Source organism: Myripristis murdjan, chromosome 18 (assembly GCF_902150065.1).
Source record: "Myripristis murdjan chromosome 18, fMyrMur1.1, whole genome shotgun sequence".
Lineage (NCBI taxonomy): Eukaryota > Metazoa > Chordata > Actinopteri > Holocentriformes > Holocentridae > Myripristis > Myripristis murdjan.
Genome location: NC_043997.1, coordinates 23,103,955 through 23,119,883, shown reverse-complemented (window position 1 = coordinate 23,119,883; position 15,929 = coordinate 23,103,955). Strand labels below are relative to the sequence as shown.

Sequence of the window (15,929 nt, the reverse complement as noted above, 5' to 3'; positions counted from 1 at the left end):
GACAGTACAAACAATGTCCTTCTGCCTTTTAAAGTGAACAGACGTGCCCCACCGTTTTGTTAAAGCAGCTGTATGATTGAATGACAGAGGGTGAAAAAAATCATTGGCCAGAAAAGCAAAGTTAACAGATATAAAGGGCCAAGCACAAAGCAGCACCAAACACACTGGAAGTGTCTTTGCTTGTTTCCGACTGGCGTAGTTGTCATTTTCCTGTTCAAGGTGTGGCCAGGTGCATTATTGGCGCATTGTCATCTTGGGGCAGTTGAAAGTGATGGCGCAATTGACCTATAAAACCAGATCTGGAGTTGGTGGTGCAGTTTTCACTGTTATTTAAGGTCATTATTAATATAGGAATGTGTGCCTAAATAGTCGGGTGCAAACACACGTACACTCTGATTGTTATGCACACAGGGGACGCCTGCTTCATCTCAGGGAGCTTTGGTGGAATCCTCCTGTTAGTAGAGATCTGCTTGTCCACTTTCACCTCACACACAAGATCAGTTTCCCTCTTACCTGGCAAATGCGCAATTGTAATAGCAAAAGTGGTCATGGACACACCGTAAATGCCCTTGTGCCATTCTCTTCAGACTGTACGCTTAGATTGTTAAAATAGATCCCAAAGAGGTGACTGCTTGGTTTGGGGTCCCAGTCATAGTCTAAGAGCAGACCCTGATTTCCACCTTTGTTAGAATCAAGGAGTTGAATCTTTGAGGATCAGCTCTCTCAGGGATACAGATCAAGAGCTGTAACAGTCAAATTAAGCTTGATTTCCTAACATAGCCTAATGTGCATCCTCTGCAGTACCTTTGGCAGCCTACAAGTGGCTTGTCTGTTTCTTACTGGACGAGAGCCAGAGGAGGCTAGGAGAGCAGAAGGCTTCCAGCAAGGACGACTTTGAGGCCCGCAACAACAGCCAGGTAAGAAAATCATGCATGGTTCCATGCCTACATAAACACATGACATAACATGACTCCCTACAATCTCTCTCTCTCTCTCTCTCTCTCTCGCTCTCTCTCTCTCTCTCTCTCTCTCTCTCTCTCTCTCTCTCTCTCTCTCTCTCTCTCTCTCTCTCTCTCTCTCTCTGCATACAGTTGTTGCACATGCAAGTTAAGTTTAAAGTTTCCTTCTGATCTCACGTCTGAGCCCAAGTCATTGATAGTTCCTCCAGATGTGTGACTGCATGGTTCTCAGGGGTCCATATGTCATGAAGTGTCTACTTTGAGGCCTAAAAAAGTATTGGAATGTGTTAAATCCAGTTATTAGAGGTTTTATTTTTCACCATGTAGATTCAGATGTATTTTGTTGAAATTTCCAAATTGGGAAATTCTTGTGTTCCAGCAACAGGTTGTCCAGACATTGCACAGGAAAAATAGCAGACTACACAAAATAAACCCCACAACAATAGTAGGACAAAGGTAAACACTAACCCTAACCCTAACAAAATAAATAATTTGGATCAATATAAGGAATATTAGACAAAAGAAAAACCTTTGCATACTATATAAGAGTAACAAAAAAATAAAACATACAAACAACAATTAAATATATCCATAGAATATCTGTAGACCTTTCCCCTTTGAACCTTCGCATAGATTATATGTATAATGAAATATATCTGCAAAATATCTATAGAATATAGATGTACAATATGCAATACAATAGTAGTCTATGCATAACATTTGCATATCCATCCCTTAACAATTCATTCAGAAATATTGCTTTGTTTAAAGGAAACTTTTTAAATTGGGCTTGGAGTAGCATTAAAATCCCCATCTATCCATCTCTTTCTCTCTCTGACATTTTCTTATGTGAGGAAGATGTCTGTGTACGTTCTCAGTCATCCAGGTCATGTTTGTCCACATAGAGTTGAATCGAGGTCATCTGGACTGTTTCTGATTCTGGGATGATAAATTAATAGCTGGGACTCCCCACCAATCTGTCAGAAGAAGATTTGAAGAAGCTTTGTGGATGAGAAGTGGAACAAGAATCTACCAACAGTCCAATTAACCTCAAGTCAACTCTATGCAGAGATCTGTGAGGAAGGGGTTTCTGGTCCAGAAGACATTCCACATATCGCTTCGTTTAAACTGCATGTCATGAATTCCTTCATGTCTCAGTTTCTTGCCATTCACACCTAGTCCTCCAAACACTAAATTCTGACTGTCGTGTGGAGCTGAATCACAGCAGTATTCAGGCACTTTCAGCTGGCATGCACATAGTCCTTTCAGAGGTTCAAGAATCAAGCTGCTGTGGATGTTTAAATCTGTGGCAATACCAAATATCAAAAACTGAGTCCGTTAAGTCCATTTAGCTATGCAGGAGCCAATATATGTAGCACTCTCACTCTCTAAAACACACTTTTATACAGTCAAAGCCAGCTGCCTCTCTCCCATTAGCAGGTATGTTAGCATGGAGCATAATGGATGAAAAAAAGGAAAGTTGATGAAGAACGTGGAAAATTTAGAGAGATTTAAACAGAATATTTTAGCAAGTTTAAAGACAAACCCATGTCTTTTATTGGCCAGGACTCAAACGTCAGAACTTAAAGGGTAGCTTTGGTATTTCTCAGCCTTGACGGCATTAAAATGTGGATTTCCGAAACACATTGTTCACAGCACAACACCACCACAATTTGGACCCCGGGAACAATAGTCTTCACCTCGGTGAAGACAAATGGGGATCCTAATAAACTCCTAATAACCGCTAGCTTTGGCTTCGCAGCAGCCTCTTGCTAGCCTTCAACAGAGTCTAATTGGGTAATTGTTATTGGCCCTTTAAATTTTTGAAAACAGGAAACTTGGAGTACAGTTATGTATACCGCTTCAGCTTTTATATTTATTTGGGCCATACCTGACTCAGTTTAGTTCAGCTGAATCAGATTTACACATTCAATGATCAGTGATATTGACTTGATCTCTGGGTTAAGAAATATCCACTGAGCATGTGAGATCATGTTAGTTGTAAATTGCAGTAAAACAACGGCCACATTGGTGACTGGTTGTCCAAAAAAGTTTTAAAAATCTTACTTTAGGATTTAAGGCCCATCACTTAAAAACATGTGCTGCAGGGGGACCTAGTCTGTTTTCATAAGTTGACACCAGACAGTTGAACACATTGCTGTATTTGTGTGCTCTTTGGTTTAGTCGTCTGGTTTGGTTATTTATGTCATGGATGGAGACTCGAGGTTGGGGGGTCACACTGTGTCAGATGGGTGTGTGCTGGTTCTGGGAAATGTGTCTCAGTGGTTTGTCATTTCATTTACTTGCTTTTGTAAGCCCTAATATTATGACATCTGTGCATGTCATGGTGCTCTGTCTAGAAGTGCTTTTTTTTTTTTTTTTTTTTTTTTTTTTTTTTTGGAGCAATATTACCCTTAATTGAGTGAGCTTGTGTGTGGGAGGGTGTATAGAGGGGTTACAGAGGGTTAGTCATAGATAGTCTGTTTTTTATGACAGTAGTAATGTAAGCCAGATACATCCCTGTACAGTGATGTACAATTCTGTGATGACCTAATATATTTGACATGTTTAAGGAAAGTACTCTCATATCAGAAAAAATATATCAACTTATAAGTCATATAACCAAAATCTCCAAAACCTTTGACATTTTCTTAACTTGTCAGATTATGCCCAAATGATGTTTTGTCAGTATGATCAGGGACTGACTAGGCATCATTTGGACAATGTGATGAATTAGTAGATATAGGTCACCAAACTACCAATGTAGAGGTAGTATCACATCCATCATATATATGATACAGTATTATGTAATATGATTTTATGTCAGCTCCATTTTATGTCAGATGGTTAATATGTGTACTGCAGTTATCAGCATAATTTTTAAGCAGGGGTGGGGACCCATGAGAAATCACCTGATGTAGTTTTTGCTTGTAGTGAAAACCTGCAGACTGTTGGCTCTCCATGGCACATGGTTCCCCATTGCTGTTAAAAAGGACCAGACCAGTGATTTCACATTTAGTGCAATATCTACAAAATCTAGCCGTATGTTAGCACTCTGGTTATCCAGTTATTCTATTTCATTCATACCACTATGATATGAAAATCAACTTTCAGACTTCAAACTTTTTCACACCTGTATTCCATCACTGCAATGAAGTCGTCATTAGATAGATAGAGTGATTGATAGATGACTTTTATCCACGCTAAATTAAATATGCAATATTGTAATTCAGTAATATGAATTAAATTAAAGCTTTCCTAAAAGCAGCAACACTGTTACATTTTGATGAGTTGAAATTGAGTGGTGTGAAATGGCCCCTCCACTGTAAAATAGTCCCCAGGGAAAGGTTTACTTTCCACAGCCAATTGTCAGCTCTGTGGTTTATGAATGACGATGACTTTGTCAGCCACAGAAGCAGAACATAAGAAGGTGGGTGTTTCTGCATCGAAAATTATATTTAAAAACAGAGGGAGTTTGATTATATGTTGTGAACTCTTTAGTTCCCCCTGTATGATTTGCAGAATAATTTGTTGCAATATAAAATGTGCAGTAAATGGCCAAGAATTCAAAATCAGTGGTGTGATCTTTTAATGAATAAGAAAGAGATTTTATAGTTCTGTTTGACAAATCAATTAAAATGTCCTGCAAGCGACCCTGACTGAGGTCAAATCAAGTCCAAGACAAGTCACAAGTCACTAAAACACAAGTCAAATCAAGTCTGAAGTATATGTCAAGAAACATCAAATCAGTTCACAAGTCAGCAAAATCCTGACTTTGACTCATTTTTAACGTAGATACAAACAAAGGTTAAATTGCTGAGACACAACATGTCGTAGTCCTCCTTCCTGTTGTTTGGATCAGGCCTGTGCTATGCTAGCCTCTTGCCTCCTAAGTGTACATGAGACAGTTTAATATGAAGCATAAAATGCTGTCCATCCTTTTTCTGTGTTTCATTTCATTGGACTCAATAAGAGTCTGTGTTTTGGCTGACCTCAGTTCCCTCCATTGTGTGTTTATATGTGTGTGAAAAGCAGAGACAGAGTTTAGCTTGGCTGCCCTCCAAGGACTCTCACTCTAACACTGTTTTCCCAAGTTCAAACCCTGTGTCCGCCTGCTGTGTGTGTGAGTCTGTGTGTGGGTCTGTGTGTGGGTGTGTGTGTGTGTGTGTGTGTGTGTGTGTGTGTGTGTGTGTCTGTGTGTCTGTGTGTCTGTGTGTCTGTGTGTGTGTGTCTGTGTGTCTGTGTGTCTGTGTGTGTTTTAGGGTTTGACCCACATATGTTTTGAAGGTTGATCCAGATATTTTTGAATTAAAGTTGTCAACAGCCAATATTTTGTGCTAATACTAAAGATCTTTAGCTTCAACAATTCATTCATTCAATAAAACTGCATCATATCCATCAGTAGAAATGTATCCATCCAGTGACTGGATCAGATCCCATTTTAATATGACTATTAATGTCCCCTTATACATCTGTCTAACCCCAGCATGTGTGTGTGAGTTCAAAACAAGGATTATCTGTAAGGTTTACATGCATTAGCTTCATTATTCATGTGATTCATCAGTACACTGTGTGTTAGGACATCTTTATACATGGCTGGCTCTGCTGCCAGTGTAGTACGTGCTCAGCTTTGCACATTAAGGTCTCGTTATTTTTTCCTTTTTCATTTTTTTTGCAATGGATGCTATCATGACAATTCAGTGTGTACTGACCTGCGTCAGTTGTTTAATGTACAGTGCTTATGCCGCTTTCCATGTTAGGAATCCAAGGCTTTCAGCCCTGGATCCCTAACAAGTACATTTTGTTCTGTTCATCCATTACTTTTTTTGTCAAAATGTTTAAAGTTCGCTAAACCTCCTCAAAAATGATTGCACATGGTGCACAACACATGTTGTAAGCTTTTATAATTATGCACAGGAGAGTCTCTGTCACACTGAGCTGACTGCTGGGAAACTGGGCAGCAGTGTCAAGATTTTATTAATTTCATGTTAATGAGGGACAGATGAACACAGAAGTAATTATGTTTATGTTATCTGAAACAGCTCACTCTCAGACACTTTGCTGGTGTCCAGAGAGATGTTTTGGGACAGTTTTCACCACAAATCTAGTGACATCTTACAGTCAGTATAAATGTATCTCCCACTTAAAGTATGAGGGGTACCGTGGATTTGTTACCTGCCCACCACCTTTCCTGTGGAGAATTTCTTGTGAACTTCCCTTAGGCTACAGGAACCTAGCGCTTACCTAGTGATTCTTTCAGTATTTGACATGGCATGTGGTTATACAGTAATAGACACAATTTATTTTAATTTATTTCATTTATTTCTGTTGCTGAAGTGGCCCTCTTGTCCCCTTCAGCAAGAAGTAATTTAGCAAAAACTGCTAGGTGTTAAAAATTTTGATAAAAATGATTTTGGCAAAAATGTCTGAGGGATACACCCACATGGTTGTGAACTGGTTTGAGTTGGCAACATTACAGCAAATGAAGTCCACTGAAGAGAAATGACAAGCATCAGCATTATTGTCTTCATCCTCTGTGAAAATTGATCACAAAACACATAAAAAGTAAAAGGCGGCCAGCAGAACAATCAGAGTCGCTGTGGTCTTATATTACTTTGAGCAGTTATATTTTAGGGAAGGTGCATATAAGCTATTGTGGCAGTCCCTGTGAGCCACACAGGAACCCCAGCCAGCGATGGTGCAGCTACAGTGGCATTTTGCCGAAGTATAAATTGACTTTTAAATCCATGCACAATTCAAACTCATTGTATATTTGTGTCCTCTACAAACAAAAACTAGACATGTGATTGTTTGGACAAATGTCAAATGAGAAATATCTTCACCAGGGTGAAGACAAATCCTGCCTTGGCTCATATAAAGTAGGTGTTGACTGACTCAGTGTCCAGACAGGACTGGACTGAACTGTCACTTCAAACAGATTTATGGTCAGAAAATACTTGGTTCAGGAAGGCCTCAGAAACAAAGAACCTTGATCTGTCTCTGTGTGTGTGTGTGTGTGTGTGTGTCAGATGGAGGTGGATGTTGGAATGAGAGATTCGTTTTCTGTCTGCTAACCTATCATGTCACACAGGAAGGATGGGCATCACCCAGTCATACACACACCCAGCAGCTCAAAATTAGGTTATGAAAACACGCTCTGGCTGGCAGCCTGTCTGATCCACAGGAGAACATCCACCTGATTTTTTTTTACCACTTAGTCTGAGGGTTAGACAGATCTAGAGTGCTGATATTGACTTTTTAGTAAAAATTCGACATCAGCCAGTCAGTGTCTAGTGCACATGTGTCAAACTGGTGCCATGGAGGGACAAGAGCCTGCAGGTTTTCATTCCAACCAAAAACTCTACCAGGTGAAACTCCACCAGTGAAATCAACTGGTTTCAACTCAACATAGAATCATAATCCCACCATTTACACATTTGAATTTTTGGGTGAAACGCCCAGTCTGTGAAGTCTCTGAAAGTTAATTTTCATATCGTAGTGGAATGAATGGAATTGACTGCTTGCTTCGGGAAAAGATTATCAGAAACATGAAGCGCATATATTTTGTCTACATTACACTAAACATGCAGAATCACTGGTACGGCCCTATAAGTTCACCAAGAGACTTGCTTTATTAATAATTCTGTTGAAAGGAATATTTCAGTGGAGTAGTTCAGGCTTTGTGACAGTGTTCATTTTGTTCAAAAAATACAAACAAAGCAAAATGGTTATTCAAAGGAAATGTTTTAATCATTTTTCCCCTGTCACTTAATTATGCCGATGCATTTAGCCAATAAGACCTTTGAGAATTCCTACTCTAAGCTAATGTCCTTTGTGCGTATCTGTGTGTGTTTCAGGTGTACTACTGCCGTTCTCTGTCCATTGTCTACATCGAACACATTGTCCTTCAGAGGTTTCATGAGCTGACCAGTAGCCCAGACACACCAGCTGGCCTCAGACCAGTACTGAGACAGCTGTGTTCCCTCTATGGGCTCTGGAGTCTAAGCAACCACATGGCCACACTGTACCAGGGTGAGCTGTAACTCAAAAATATTTATATGATGTACTATCTTTATGTGAGTGTGTTCCCGAGATGGCCTTTGAAGGTTTGTTCATAGTTTCAACACCATGTTGTTTCTCCACAGGAAGTTATTTCTCTGGAAGGAAGCCAGCAGAGATGATCCAGACTGCTATTCTTACTCTTTGCTCCCAGGTACAAAATGATCCGCCATCGTCAAATAACTGCTATTGCTCTGTTATATGACTGAGAAGAGTGCATACAATGTTTTTCAGTGCTGGAAAGACCAAACTTCTTCACTGTGTTAAGTTTGGAGGACAGCAGTCTGTCACCTTAGTCAGTCAGACCAAGAGATTGCTGATCTGCCAGACCAGTATTGGTGCCTTATTAAAGACCAGATATCAGTCAGTTTTTTTTTTTTTTTTTCAGCAGCTTCAGGGACGTCAGTCTGTAAAACTTACAATGTTTGCCTTTAGGAGCTGCTAAGCTACCTAAAAAAAAAATTCATTACCAGGATTTCCTGCGCCTGTATAAGTTCCATGGCTCCATGACTAAAAAATGGCTCCATGACTAAAAAATGGAAAAATACAGTATTTTCATTAAGTCCACAGCAATGTCAAACACGGTGTCCAGCCATGCCAAATCCTGGTCAAAAGTTCAATTGAAACCAACCAGGAGCAGCTTTGGGAGCATCCCATTTGAGTTAGTCAGGTTATTATAATGCTTTATCAGTCAGTCCTGTCTAAAATATAAGATAATCCTCAAAACTATTTCTTTCACACCATTGCAACCCAATTGCCTTTGTATAAACAACCTCAGTTAGCAATTTGAAGTTTGCCCTTTAGGTAAATAATCTATCTTAGGAGAGTTGCATAAACTGTCAGAAAGTCCCTAAAACGATCTCCTCAGCTTAGTACTTGTGTTTAAAAGTAATTTGAATAGCAATATGAAGGAAGGTTTACTGTACTTAAGTGTTAAGGTGCTTCCCATGATGAAATCCCCTCAAGGATTTTTGGGCAAGCCATCAGCAATAATGAAATGATGAGTAAAGCATCCTGCCTTATCCACAGATTAATGTAAGGATATTCCTTCAATAGTAAGATTTAGAAACTCACTTGAGTTGAAGTAGAATTTTATACAAAAAGGAGCTTTACATATAAAACTTAAAATTTAACTTCGGTAGAGTGTTCCTTGGGTGTCAAATGAGTCCATATGGAGGTGAAATCTGTTCATGAGCTGCTCTGTGCTCCTCTGGGCTGCCAATCCACAACACTGTCCCTTTGCCCATTTTTTGAGGGAATGAAATGGCTCACTTCTTGTTATTTTCCTATTTGAATTGAAAAGTAGATCTGACAGGAAGTATCTGCAGGAAACTTCCAACTGTGCCAGGAAGAAACAACCTGATAATACTTTCACAGATAATTGTAATTACACACAAAAAAATGGATATCTGGAACTGTTGTTTATGTTGCCATAATCCACTTTGCTTGTGTTGGTTTATGCACTAAAAGTGTTATTTTGGGAGTTGTTTTGCTATGGAGAGATATAAATACAGGTTTGTGGATTAGCAGCCCAGGGGAGCGCAGAGCAACTAATGAGGACACAACCTGTCATTCTACTTAAGTTCAGTTTTGCTTGAAATAAAAAACTTTTGTACAATTGGTCACAATATGTTCACATGTAGTGACTGTCAGCCAGTTTCCACAATGTAAACCAAATAAATTTCTCCTGTATTTTTTAACCAAAGTTGCAAATTGAAAACATACCGATTTGTGTGTTATTCATTCAAATAACCTTACTCCCATAGCATTCACTTCGATTAGCTTGGTCTGTTCGATCAAGGATGAAACACTAACGGATACTGTTATGCTTTTAACCCTTTTTCATGCTCAACGTGTCTTTGTCTCTGTCGTCCCTCTCTGTCCCTGTGTCCTCAGCTCAAGGACGAGGCGGTAGCATTGGTGGATGTTTTTGCACCTCCTGATTTCATCCTCAACTCTCCTATTGGCAAGGCTGATGGAGAGGTAATTGCCATGCACACACCCACAGCAGACACATAGGCACAGACATAACCACACAGTAACAATGTACAGTACATATATCCAGTAATTACACACACAACATGCACACAAAAACATGTATAGGCACACTCAGACACAAACACACTCACCACTTCAGACCCAATTATTTCCCAATTCTGCTCTTTTGAATTTGACAAATGCTGTCTCTCTGTATCTCTCTGTTGCTCTCTCTCTCTCTCTCTCTCTCTCTTTCTCACACACACACACACACACACAAACACACACGCAGAATAACATTGCATGAAATGCATACAAAAGCATTTAAAGTATGTGTTGGTCCATCTGTCTGTCCAGTCAGCACTTTACTCCATGGCAATGTATCTCAAAATCTATTGGGCAGAGTGACATGAAATTTGGAAAGCACTTTCATGCTCCCCAGAGGATGAACCCTGTCAACTTTGGGAACTTCGTGGCCTTTCCTATAGTGCTGCCTTCAGACCAAAATGTACAAACCCCTTTCTACCTCTACTTTGACAGTAGGGGTCGGGGAAAAAATCTATTGACTTAAGTTTTGCAATTCTTTGTATACAATTTTTAATTGATTTTTAGATTTCTGAATCAATTTGATACTGGTATCATATGAAATCAGATGACCTAGGGAGTCCACTGGTACTAAGCATGCCGTGCTAGGTTGTCAACAAGAGAACTAAATATTGCTTTAAACTTGGGTTAAATTTTGGCAACGGAAAAACTGGCATGGCCATTTCCAGCGGGGTCCCTTGACCTCTGACCTCCAGATCTCTGGGTGAAAATGGGTTCTCTGGGCAGCCATAGCTCTCCCCTTTGCAGACATGCCCAGCTCATGTTAATCCCATGCAGTTTGGGCCACAAATCCTGCAGTCGAAATGTGTTCTTGTGGCCTGTTGTAAAATGTTTGTGCAGACTGGGGCCTAAACAGTCTTGGAGTTGAGTAAATTGGGTTTGACTGGAAAGCTGAGACTCTTGTGGATTCAATGAGCCACATCTGATTCATGTGTGATGATGTTAGCCCCCATAGCAGCCATTTCACTGTAGTCAGATTATTTTTTGAAATTTGATGTCACTATATAAAATTACTTGTAGTGACATGTAGGATAATTACAACCTCGTGAAACTTAAGCAATACAGTACTCTCTCTATTTGTGTCTCATTGCTTTTACACCTGCCATGTTTAGCTCGGTGGAATCAAATCAAAGCATTTACCCTGTTGGTGTGGTTTGTTTGGGAAGGCAAGAATGCCTTCATCGAACCCTGGTGTGCACCAAATATTCCAACCTGAGTCCACTTGAAAGAAGAGGACTTGGATCACTTCCAAGTGAACTCTTGGGCAGTTCATTTGAAGTGAGAACAGTAACCTTACCAATGCATGATTTGCTGTAATGGAAATGAATCTTGCCAAGACATTACGGTACCTCAAAAGAAGTTACAGCTAATGGTACATATTGCCCTCTGCATACTGCAGAGGGCAATGTGGGCAAAGAAGTTGCAAGCATACATTAGATGGGATCTAGCCTTATACCTTGCTTGTCTCCTTTGTAATGTGGTTTAGAAATCATGACACCATTGTAGTTGCCCCAGTCTGTTGGTTTCAGGCTCTGATGGCAGCATACTCTCTTTGGAAAACATGACAGCCCAGTCTCCGTAGTGATCAGAGTCTCATCAGTCTCTCATGTTCTTTTTCCTCTCCTGCTCTGATGCACAGACAAACGTAGAATGACTGCCATAAATGTAAAGTTTCATGGTTAAGGATCTCCCTTGTATTATGACCACAAACTTTTGGTGGTTACTCTGTGGACAAATAATAAGCCGGCACATCAGTTTTGTTTACATGTTGGTCCACTTTAATTTGAGCCGTGTGAAAGTCAGCCGAACCAAATGAAAAAAGTAACATAATGTGTCAAACGACCTGTGTAATCTGGACCATGCAAACCGACTATTAGGTGTGAAAGCAGCCGCTGCCTCTGTCCCACAGTTTTCCTAATTCTCTTGACCCAGTCAGCCTTATGTTTACAGTCAGGTTAAGTCTCTTTACTGGAAGGAGACAGCAGGGCTTTGGCTGCTCCCTCTTCTCTGTTCCAGGAAAACAAAGCATACACACACACACACACACACACACACACATACACACTTGATGTAGGCGATGGGAAAGACTGAGACCTTCTCTTTTTATTTGTTTCTTAAAGAGGCCTTGTAAATTTTTCTTTCTCTAGGAAGAAATGAAGTCATGTAGTCCTACTGTGTAAACATGTATTCTGATAATACTTTTTATGAATGTCAGGATTTGCCTCTTTAACGAAAGAGTTTATTTAAACGTTGAACATAAAAGTTCTCTATGCCTACTGTGTGGTTTAAAAGAAAAAAGCGAAGGTGTGAAGAGTGGAGAAGTGAAGGGTTTGTGGTTAATCCGTCTGGTGAGAAGAGCAACAGTGTGGCATGTCTCGAATGTACCTAAGGGTACCTTAACTTTTTTATGATTATTATTTTTCAACCACATGATGCATCATAGAGCAATTGTCCCTGAACACAGCTGCTCATTTTAACCACTGGAGGGCAAACTGAGCCGGGTTCACTGAGGTTAATATGACACTGTCACAAAAGTACACAAATGTTTACAGTATGACCAGTAATGTTGTATTATGTAACTACATACTATTCAGCAGCATTTTACAACTCAAAAAAAGAGTTTCTCTTTAAAAGGTTTAGTCTGCTGAAACTTGCAGATGTCCTGGTCTTTCTCTTTGGCATGGTCTCTTTGTTGGACTTTACCGACTTTCTGACTTTGCCCCCTGTCTCTGCTCTCAGCAGACATTTTAACCACAGTGGTTTGCCTTTTTGAGTAAGGGATGATGCAGTTAATGTAGGGCAGATGACAAATAGCAGCAGCTATTTAGCAAAAGCATAAACAGGCAACATGAAGCGAAACACAGAGAATGCAAAAAGTTGCGACACAGATGTTCAAGCAGAAGGTAAAATCATCAGAAACCACAGGAAAAACAGCTAAGGTTAAATTACAGTAAAAACAAATACAACCAAGTGCATAAATGACATGGCAATTCTGTAAACAAGGATGGCAAAATAGCAACAGTGGCCAATAAATATGTTTGGTTAATGGAGAGCCAACAGACTGGCCAACTGATGCTGCCATCTATAGTGGGATAAAAAATTACACCAAAAGATGTAGAATGCTTGGTGTGTGTGAGTGTGTGTGTGTGTGTGAAACTGGACACAGTACCATGGTAGTATTTAGCCTTTAATTAACATTGACTTGGTAAAAGATATGAGTGACTCTTTTGCTCTGCCCAAGAAAGCTGTATTCATAGCCTGCTTCATTATCGTTTTTTTGACCATATTCCCTCTGACCCATTCTGTTTTTAATTACACCAAATCTATGAAAATATTTAAACACAAGCCAGATGCATGAGGAATGTCTAACACTGAGGGTCAGGACAACCAACACCCTAAGGTATGTGTGTCTGTGCATGCTATCTATGTCTAATAAAAATATCCAGGATCATGATTAAGTTCAGCCAACAGCCAAGCCCTTTATATGCAGCATGAGCCAGGCCATATTAATATATTGGTGTGGTGAGGTAGAGGGGACAGATTCAGTCTTTATGACACAGTTCAATTAAATGAGGCCAGATTTAGGCCTCAGTTCATGATTAAACTTTGTTGATCCTCATTGAGAAATCGGATTGTTGCTCCAGGGAGTGTTAATGGGAGATGTTTTTTTTTCCATCTCCCAATCTAGGCGACCTAAGGAATCTATTGGTACCAAGCATGTCATGTTAGGTTGTCGGCAAGACGACTAAACATTGCTCCAAAATTCTGCTAAATTTTGGCAAGGGAAAAACTGGCATGACTGTTTTCAGTGGGGTCCCTTGACCTCTGACCTCCAGATCTCTGGATGAATATGGGTTCTCTGGGCAGCCATGGCTCTCTCCTTTGCAGACGTGCCCACCTCATGCTAATCCCATGCAGTTTGGGCCACAAACACTGCAGTTCAAATGTGTTCTTGTGGCCTGTTGTAAAATGGTGTATTTGTGCAGACTGAGGCCTAAACAGTCTTGGAGTTGGCTTTGACTGGAAAGCTGAGACTCTTGTGGATTCAATGAGCCACATTTGATTCATGTGTGATGGTGTTAGCCCCCATTCATTGTAGTGAGACCATTTTTTGAAACTTGACATCACTGTATGCAATGACCTATTGTGACCTTTAAGATAAGGTCACAATAGGTCAGCCTCATGAAACTTTACATCCACAATAAGGAAAAACAAAAATCACAATAAATCAAAATATCGAGTCATAGTAGTTGTAGAAACACAATACTTAAAAATCGAAATACATATTGAATCAGCACCCAAGTGCCGTGATAATGTTGAATCTGGAGAAAGATATTGTCCCAGCCCTGCTGGCTTTCCGGGCAAGAAAAAGTTAGGGCCAGATATTCTGAATTGAGTGGTTATGGCAACTCTTCAGTATCTTTCTCCGGCTGTGAATAAGCCTGAGTTCACTGTAGTGTAGCCTGCTGTGAGGAAACCAGTTGTCAACACCAATTTACAAATCCTCCAGATGGCTGGATTGACAAAAATAAGTTTACCACAGCTCAGATGTTTGTTCTTGCATTAATATGTAATATTCCAAAGCTATTCATATTTTGTTTCCCTGAGAGGTATATGGAATATTTGTGTAGTATACATCTATAAATTGGGCACTTTAAGCTGGCGTTAGTCTAGGTTAGAGAAAAATGACAACAAAAATTGTGTTTGGGGGTGTAAATAGCTTTTTAAGGGATGAAAAAAATTAAACGAAGATGAAACACAACTAAAGTGTTTGAGGTTCATGTTAGACAGCTAAGTCAGAATGGCTAAAGCAGACATTGCTAGCTAAGTTCCTTGTTTCCACAGTGAGAGAGTAATGAAACTAAATGATCCACTTACTTGTGACACTGTGTTTGTTTTCCACAAACAAAATGATCTAGTGACTTCCAGTCTTTCCCGGTTCCAGCATGAATCAGCTTGCATACAAACCACTGATTTATGCCTGACAGTATTGTGGGTAGTAGTTAAAAATATGGTCCAACATGACTGGGGCTGAGAGATTAGAGAAATGGGCTTGTGACCAGAAGGCTGTTAGTCAGTGATCATTCTGACAAGCAGTTTTGATTGAGTTTGAGTTTTAGTCACACTTTAGTCAATCTTATTTTGTTAAATCTAGTTTAAGTCAACAAAAATTACAGTGGTTTTATTTGATGAAAACTGTATTTTTTTTCTAACTTAGATTTTATTATACTGTACTAAATATCAAAACGTAAAGTTTGTCCGTATGTCTGTTCTTCAAAAACACAGATGCACAGGCATTTAGGTAGCGTGCCTTCCATTCGATCTGTATTATCCAGTAGTTTGTAAACTAATGACGGGATTCTCTCTAAACTGACGTCAGTAGTTTTCATGTGTCTATTTCTGACATATTTGTTTCATTTTTTAATGATGAAGATGTCAGGATATTATGTCATAGTTTTTGTCAACAGTTTCATTTTTGTTTAGTTTTTGTCTCATTTTCATCCTTGGAAAAACTGTTGATGAATCCCTCTTGTCATGGTTGTAGTCAGTGAAATGAACACTGCTGTTACTTCAAATGGTCTGCCTGGTTGGGAAAATGTCACTAGACAGAGTGAATGAGTCACACCGTCCTGTCCATTAGCTGCCGTTGAGGTGTCCTTATGCAAGATAATGGTGTTTGGTTGACTTTTAATGAATAAATAAAGCTTAAGTGTGACCAAGGCATTGAGAAAGATTTGAACCCACAGCGTTACAAGTACATCATGTCTTACGCTGTCATATAAATCTTGCCTTGCTTCCTGTATTTACTTTTTTGTCTCACCACTGTGC

At 39.6% G+C, this 15,929-nt stretch overlaps 1 protein-coding gene across 3 annotated transcripts in view; it reads left to right on the top strand.

Annotated features, from left to right (window-relative positions):
- Window positions 1-15,929, top strand: part of acox3 (acyl-CoA oxidase 3, pristanoyl) — a 35,476-nt gene that overhangs the window by 15,285 nt on the left and 4,262 nt on the right. For all 3 annotated transcript variants that reach the window (XM_030076585.1, XM_030076584.1, XM_030076586.1), the window contains exons 15-18: window positions 802-917; window positions 7,817-7,991; window positions 8,105-8,172; window positions 9,915-10,001. In XM_030076585.1, the coding sequence (XP_029932445.1) occupies window positions 802-917; window positions 7,817-7,991; window positions 8,105-8,172; window positions 9,915-10,001 (446 nt within the window). The remainder of the gene's footprint in view (window positions 1-801; window positions 918-7,816; window positions 7,992-8,104; window positions 8,173-9,914; window positions 10,002-15,929) is intronic.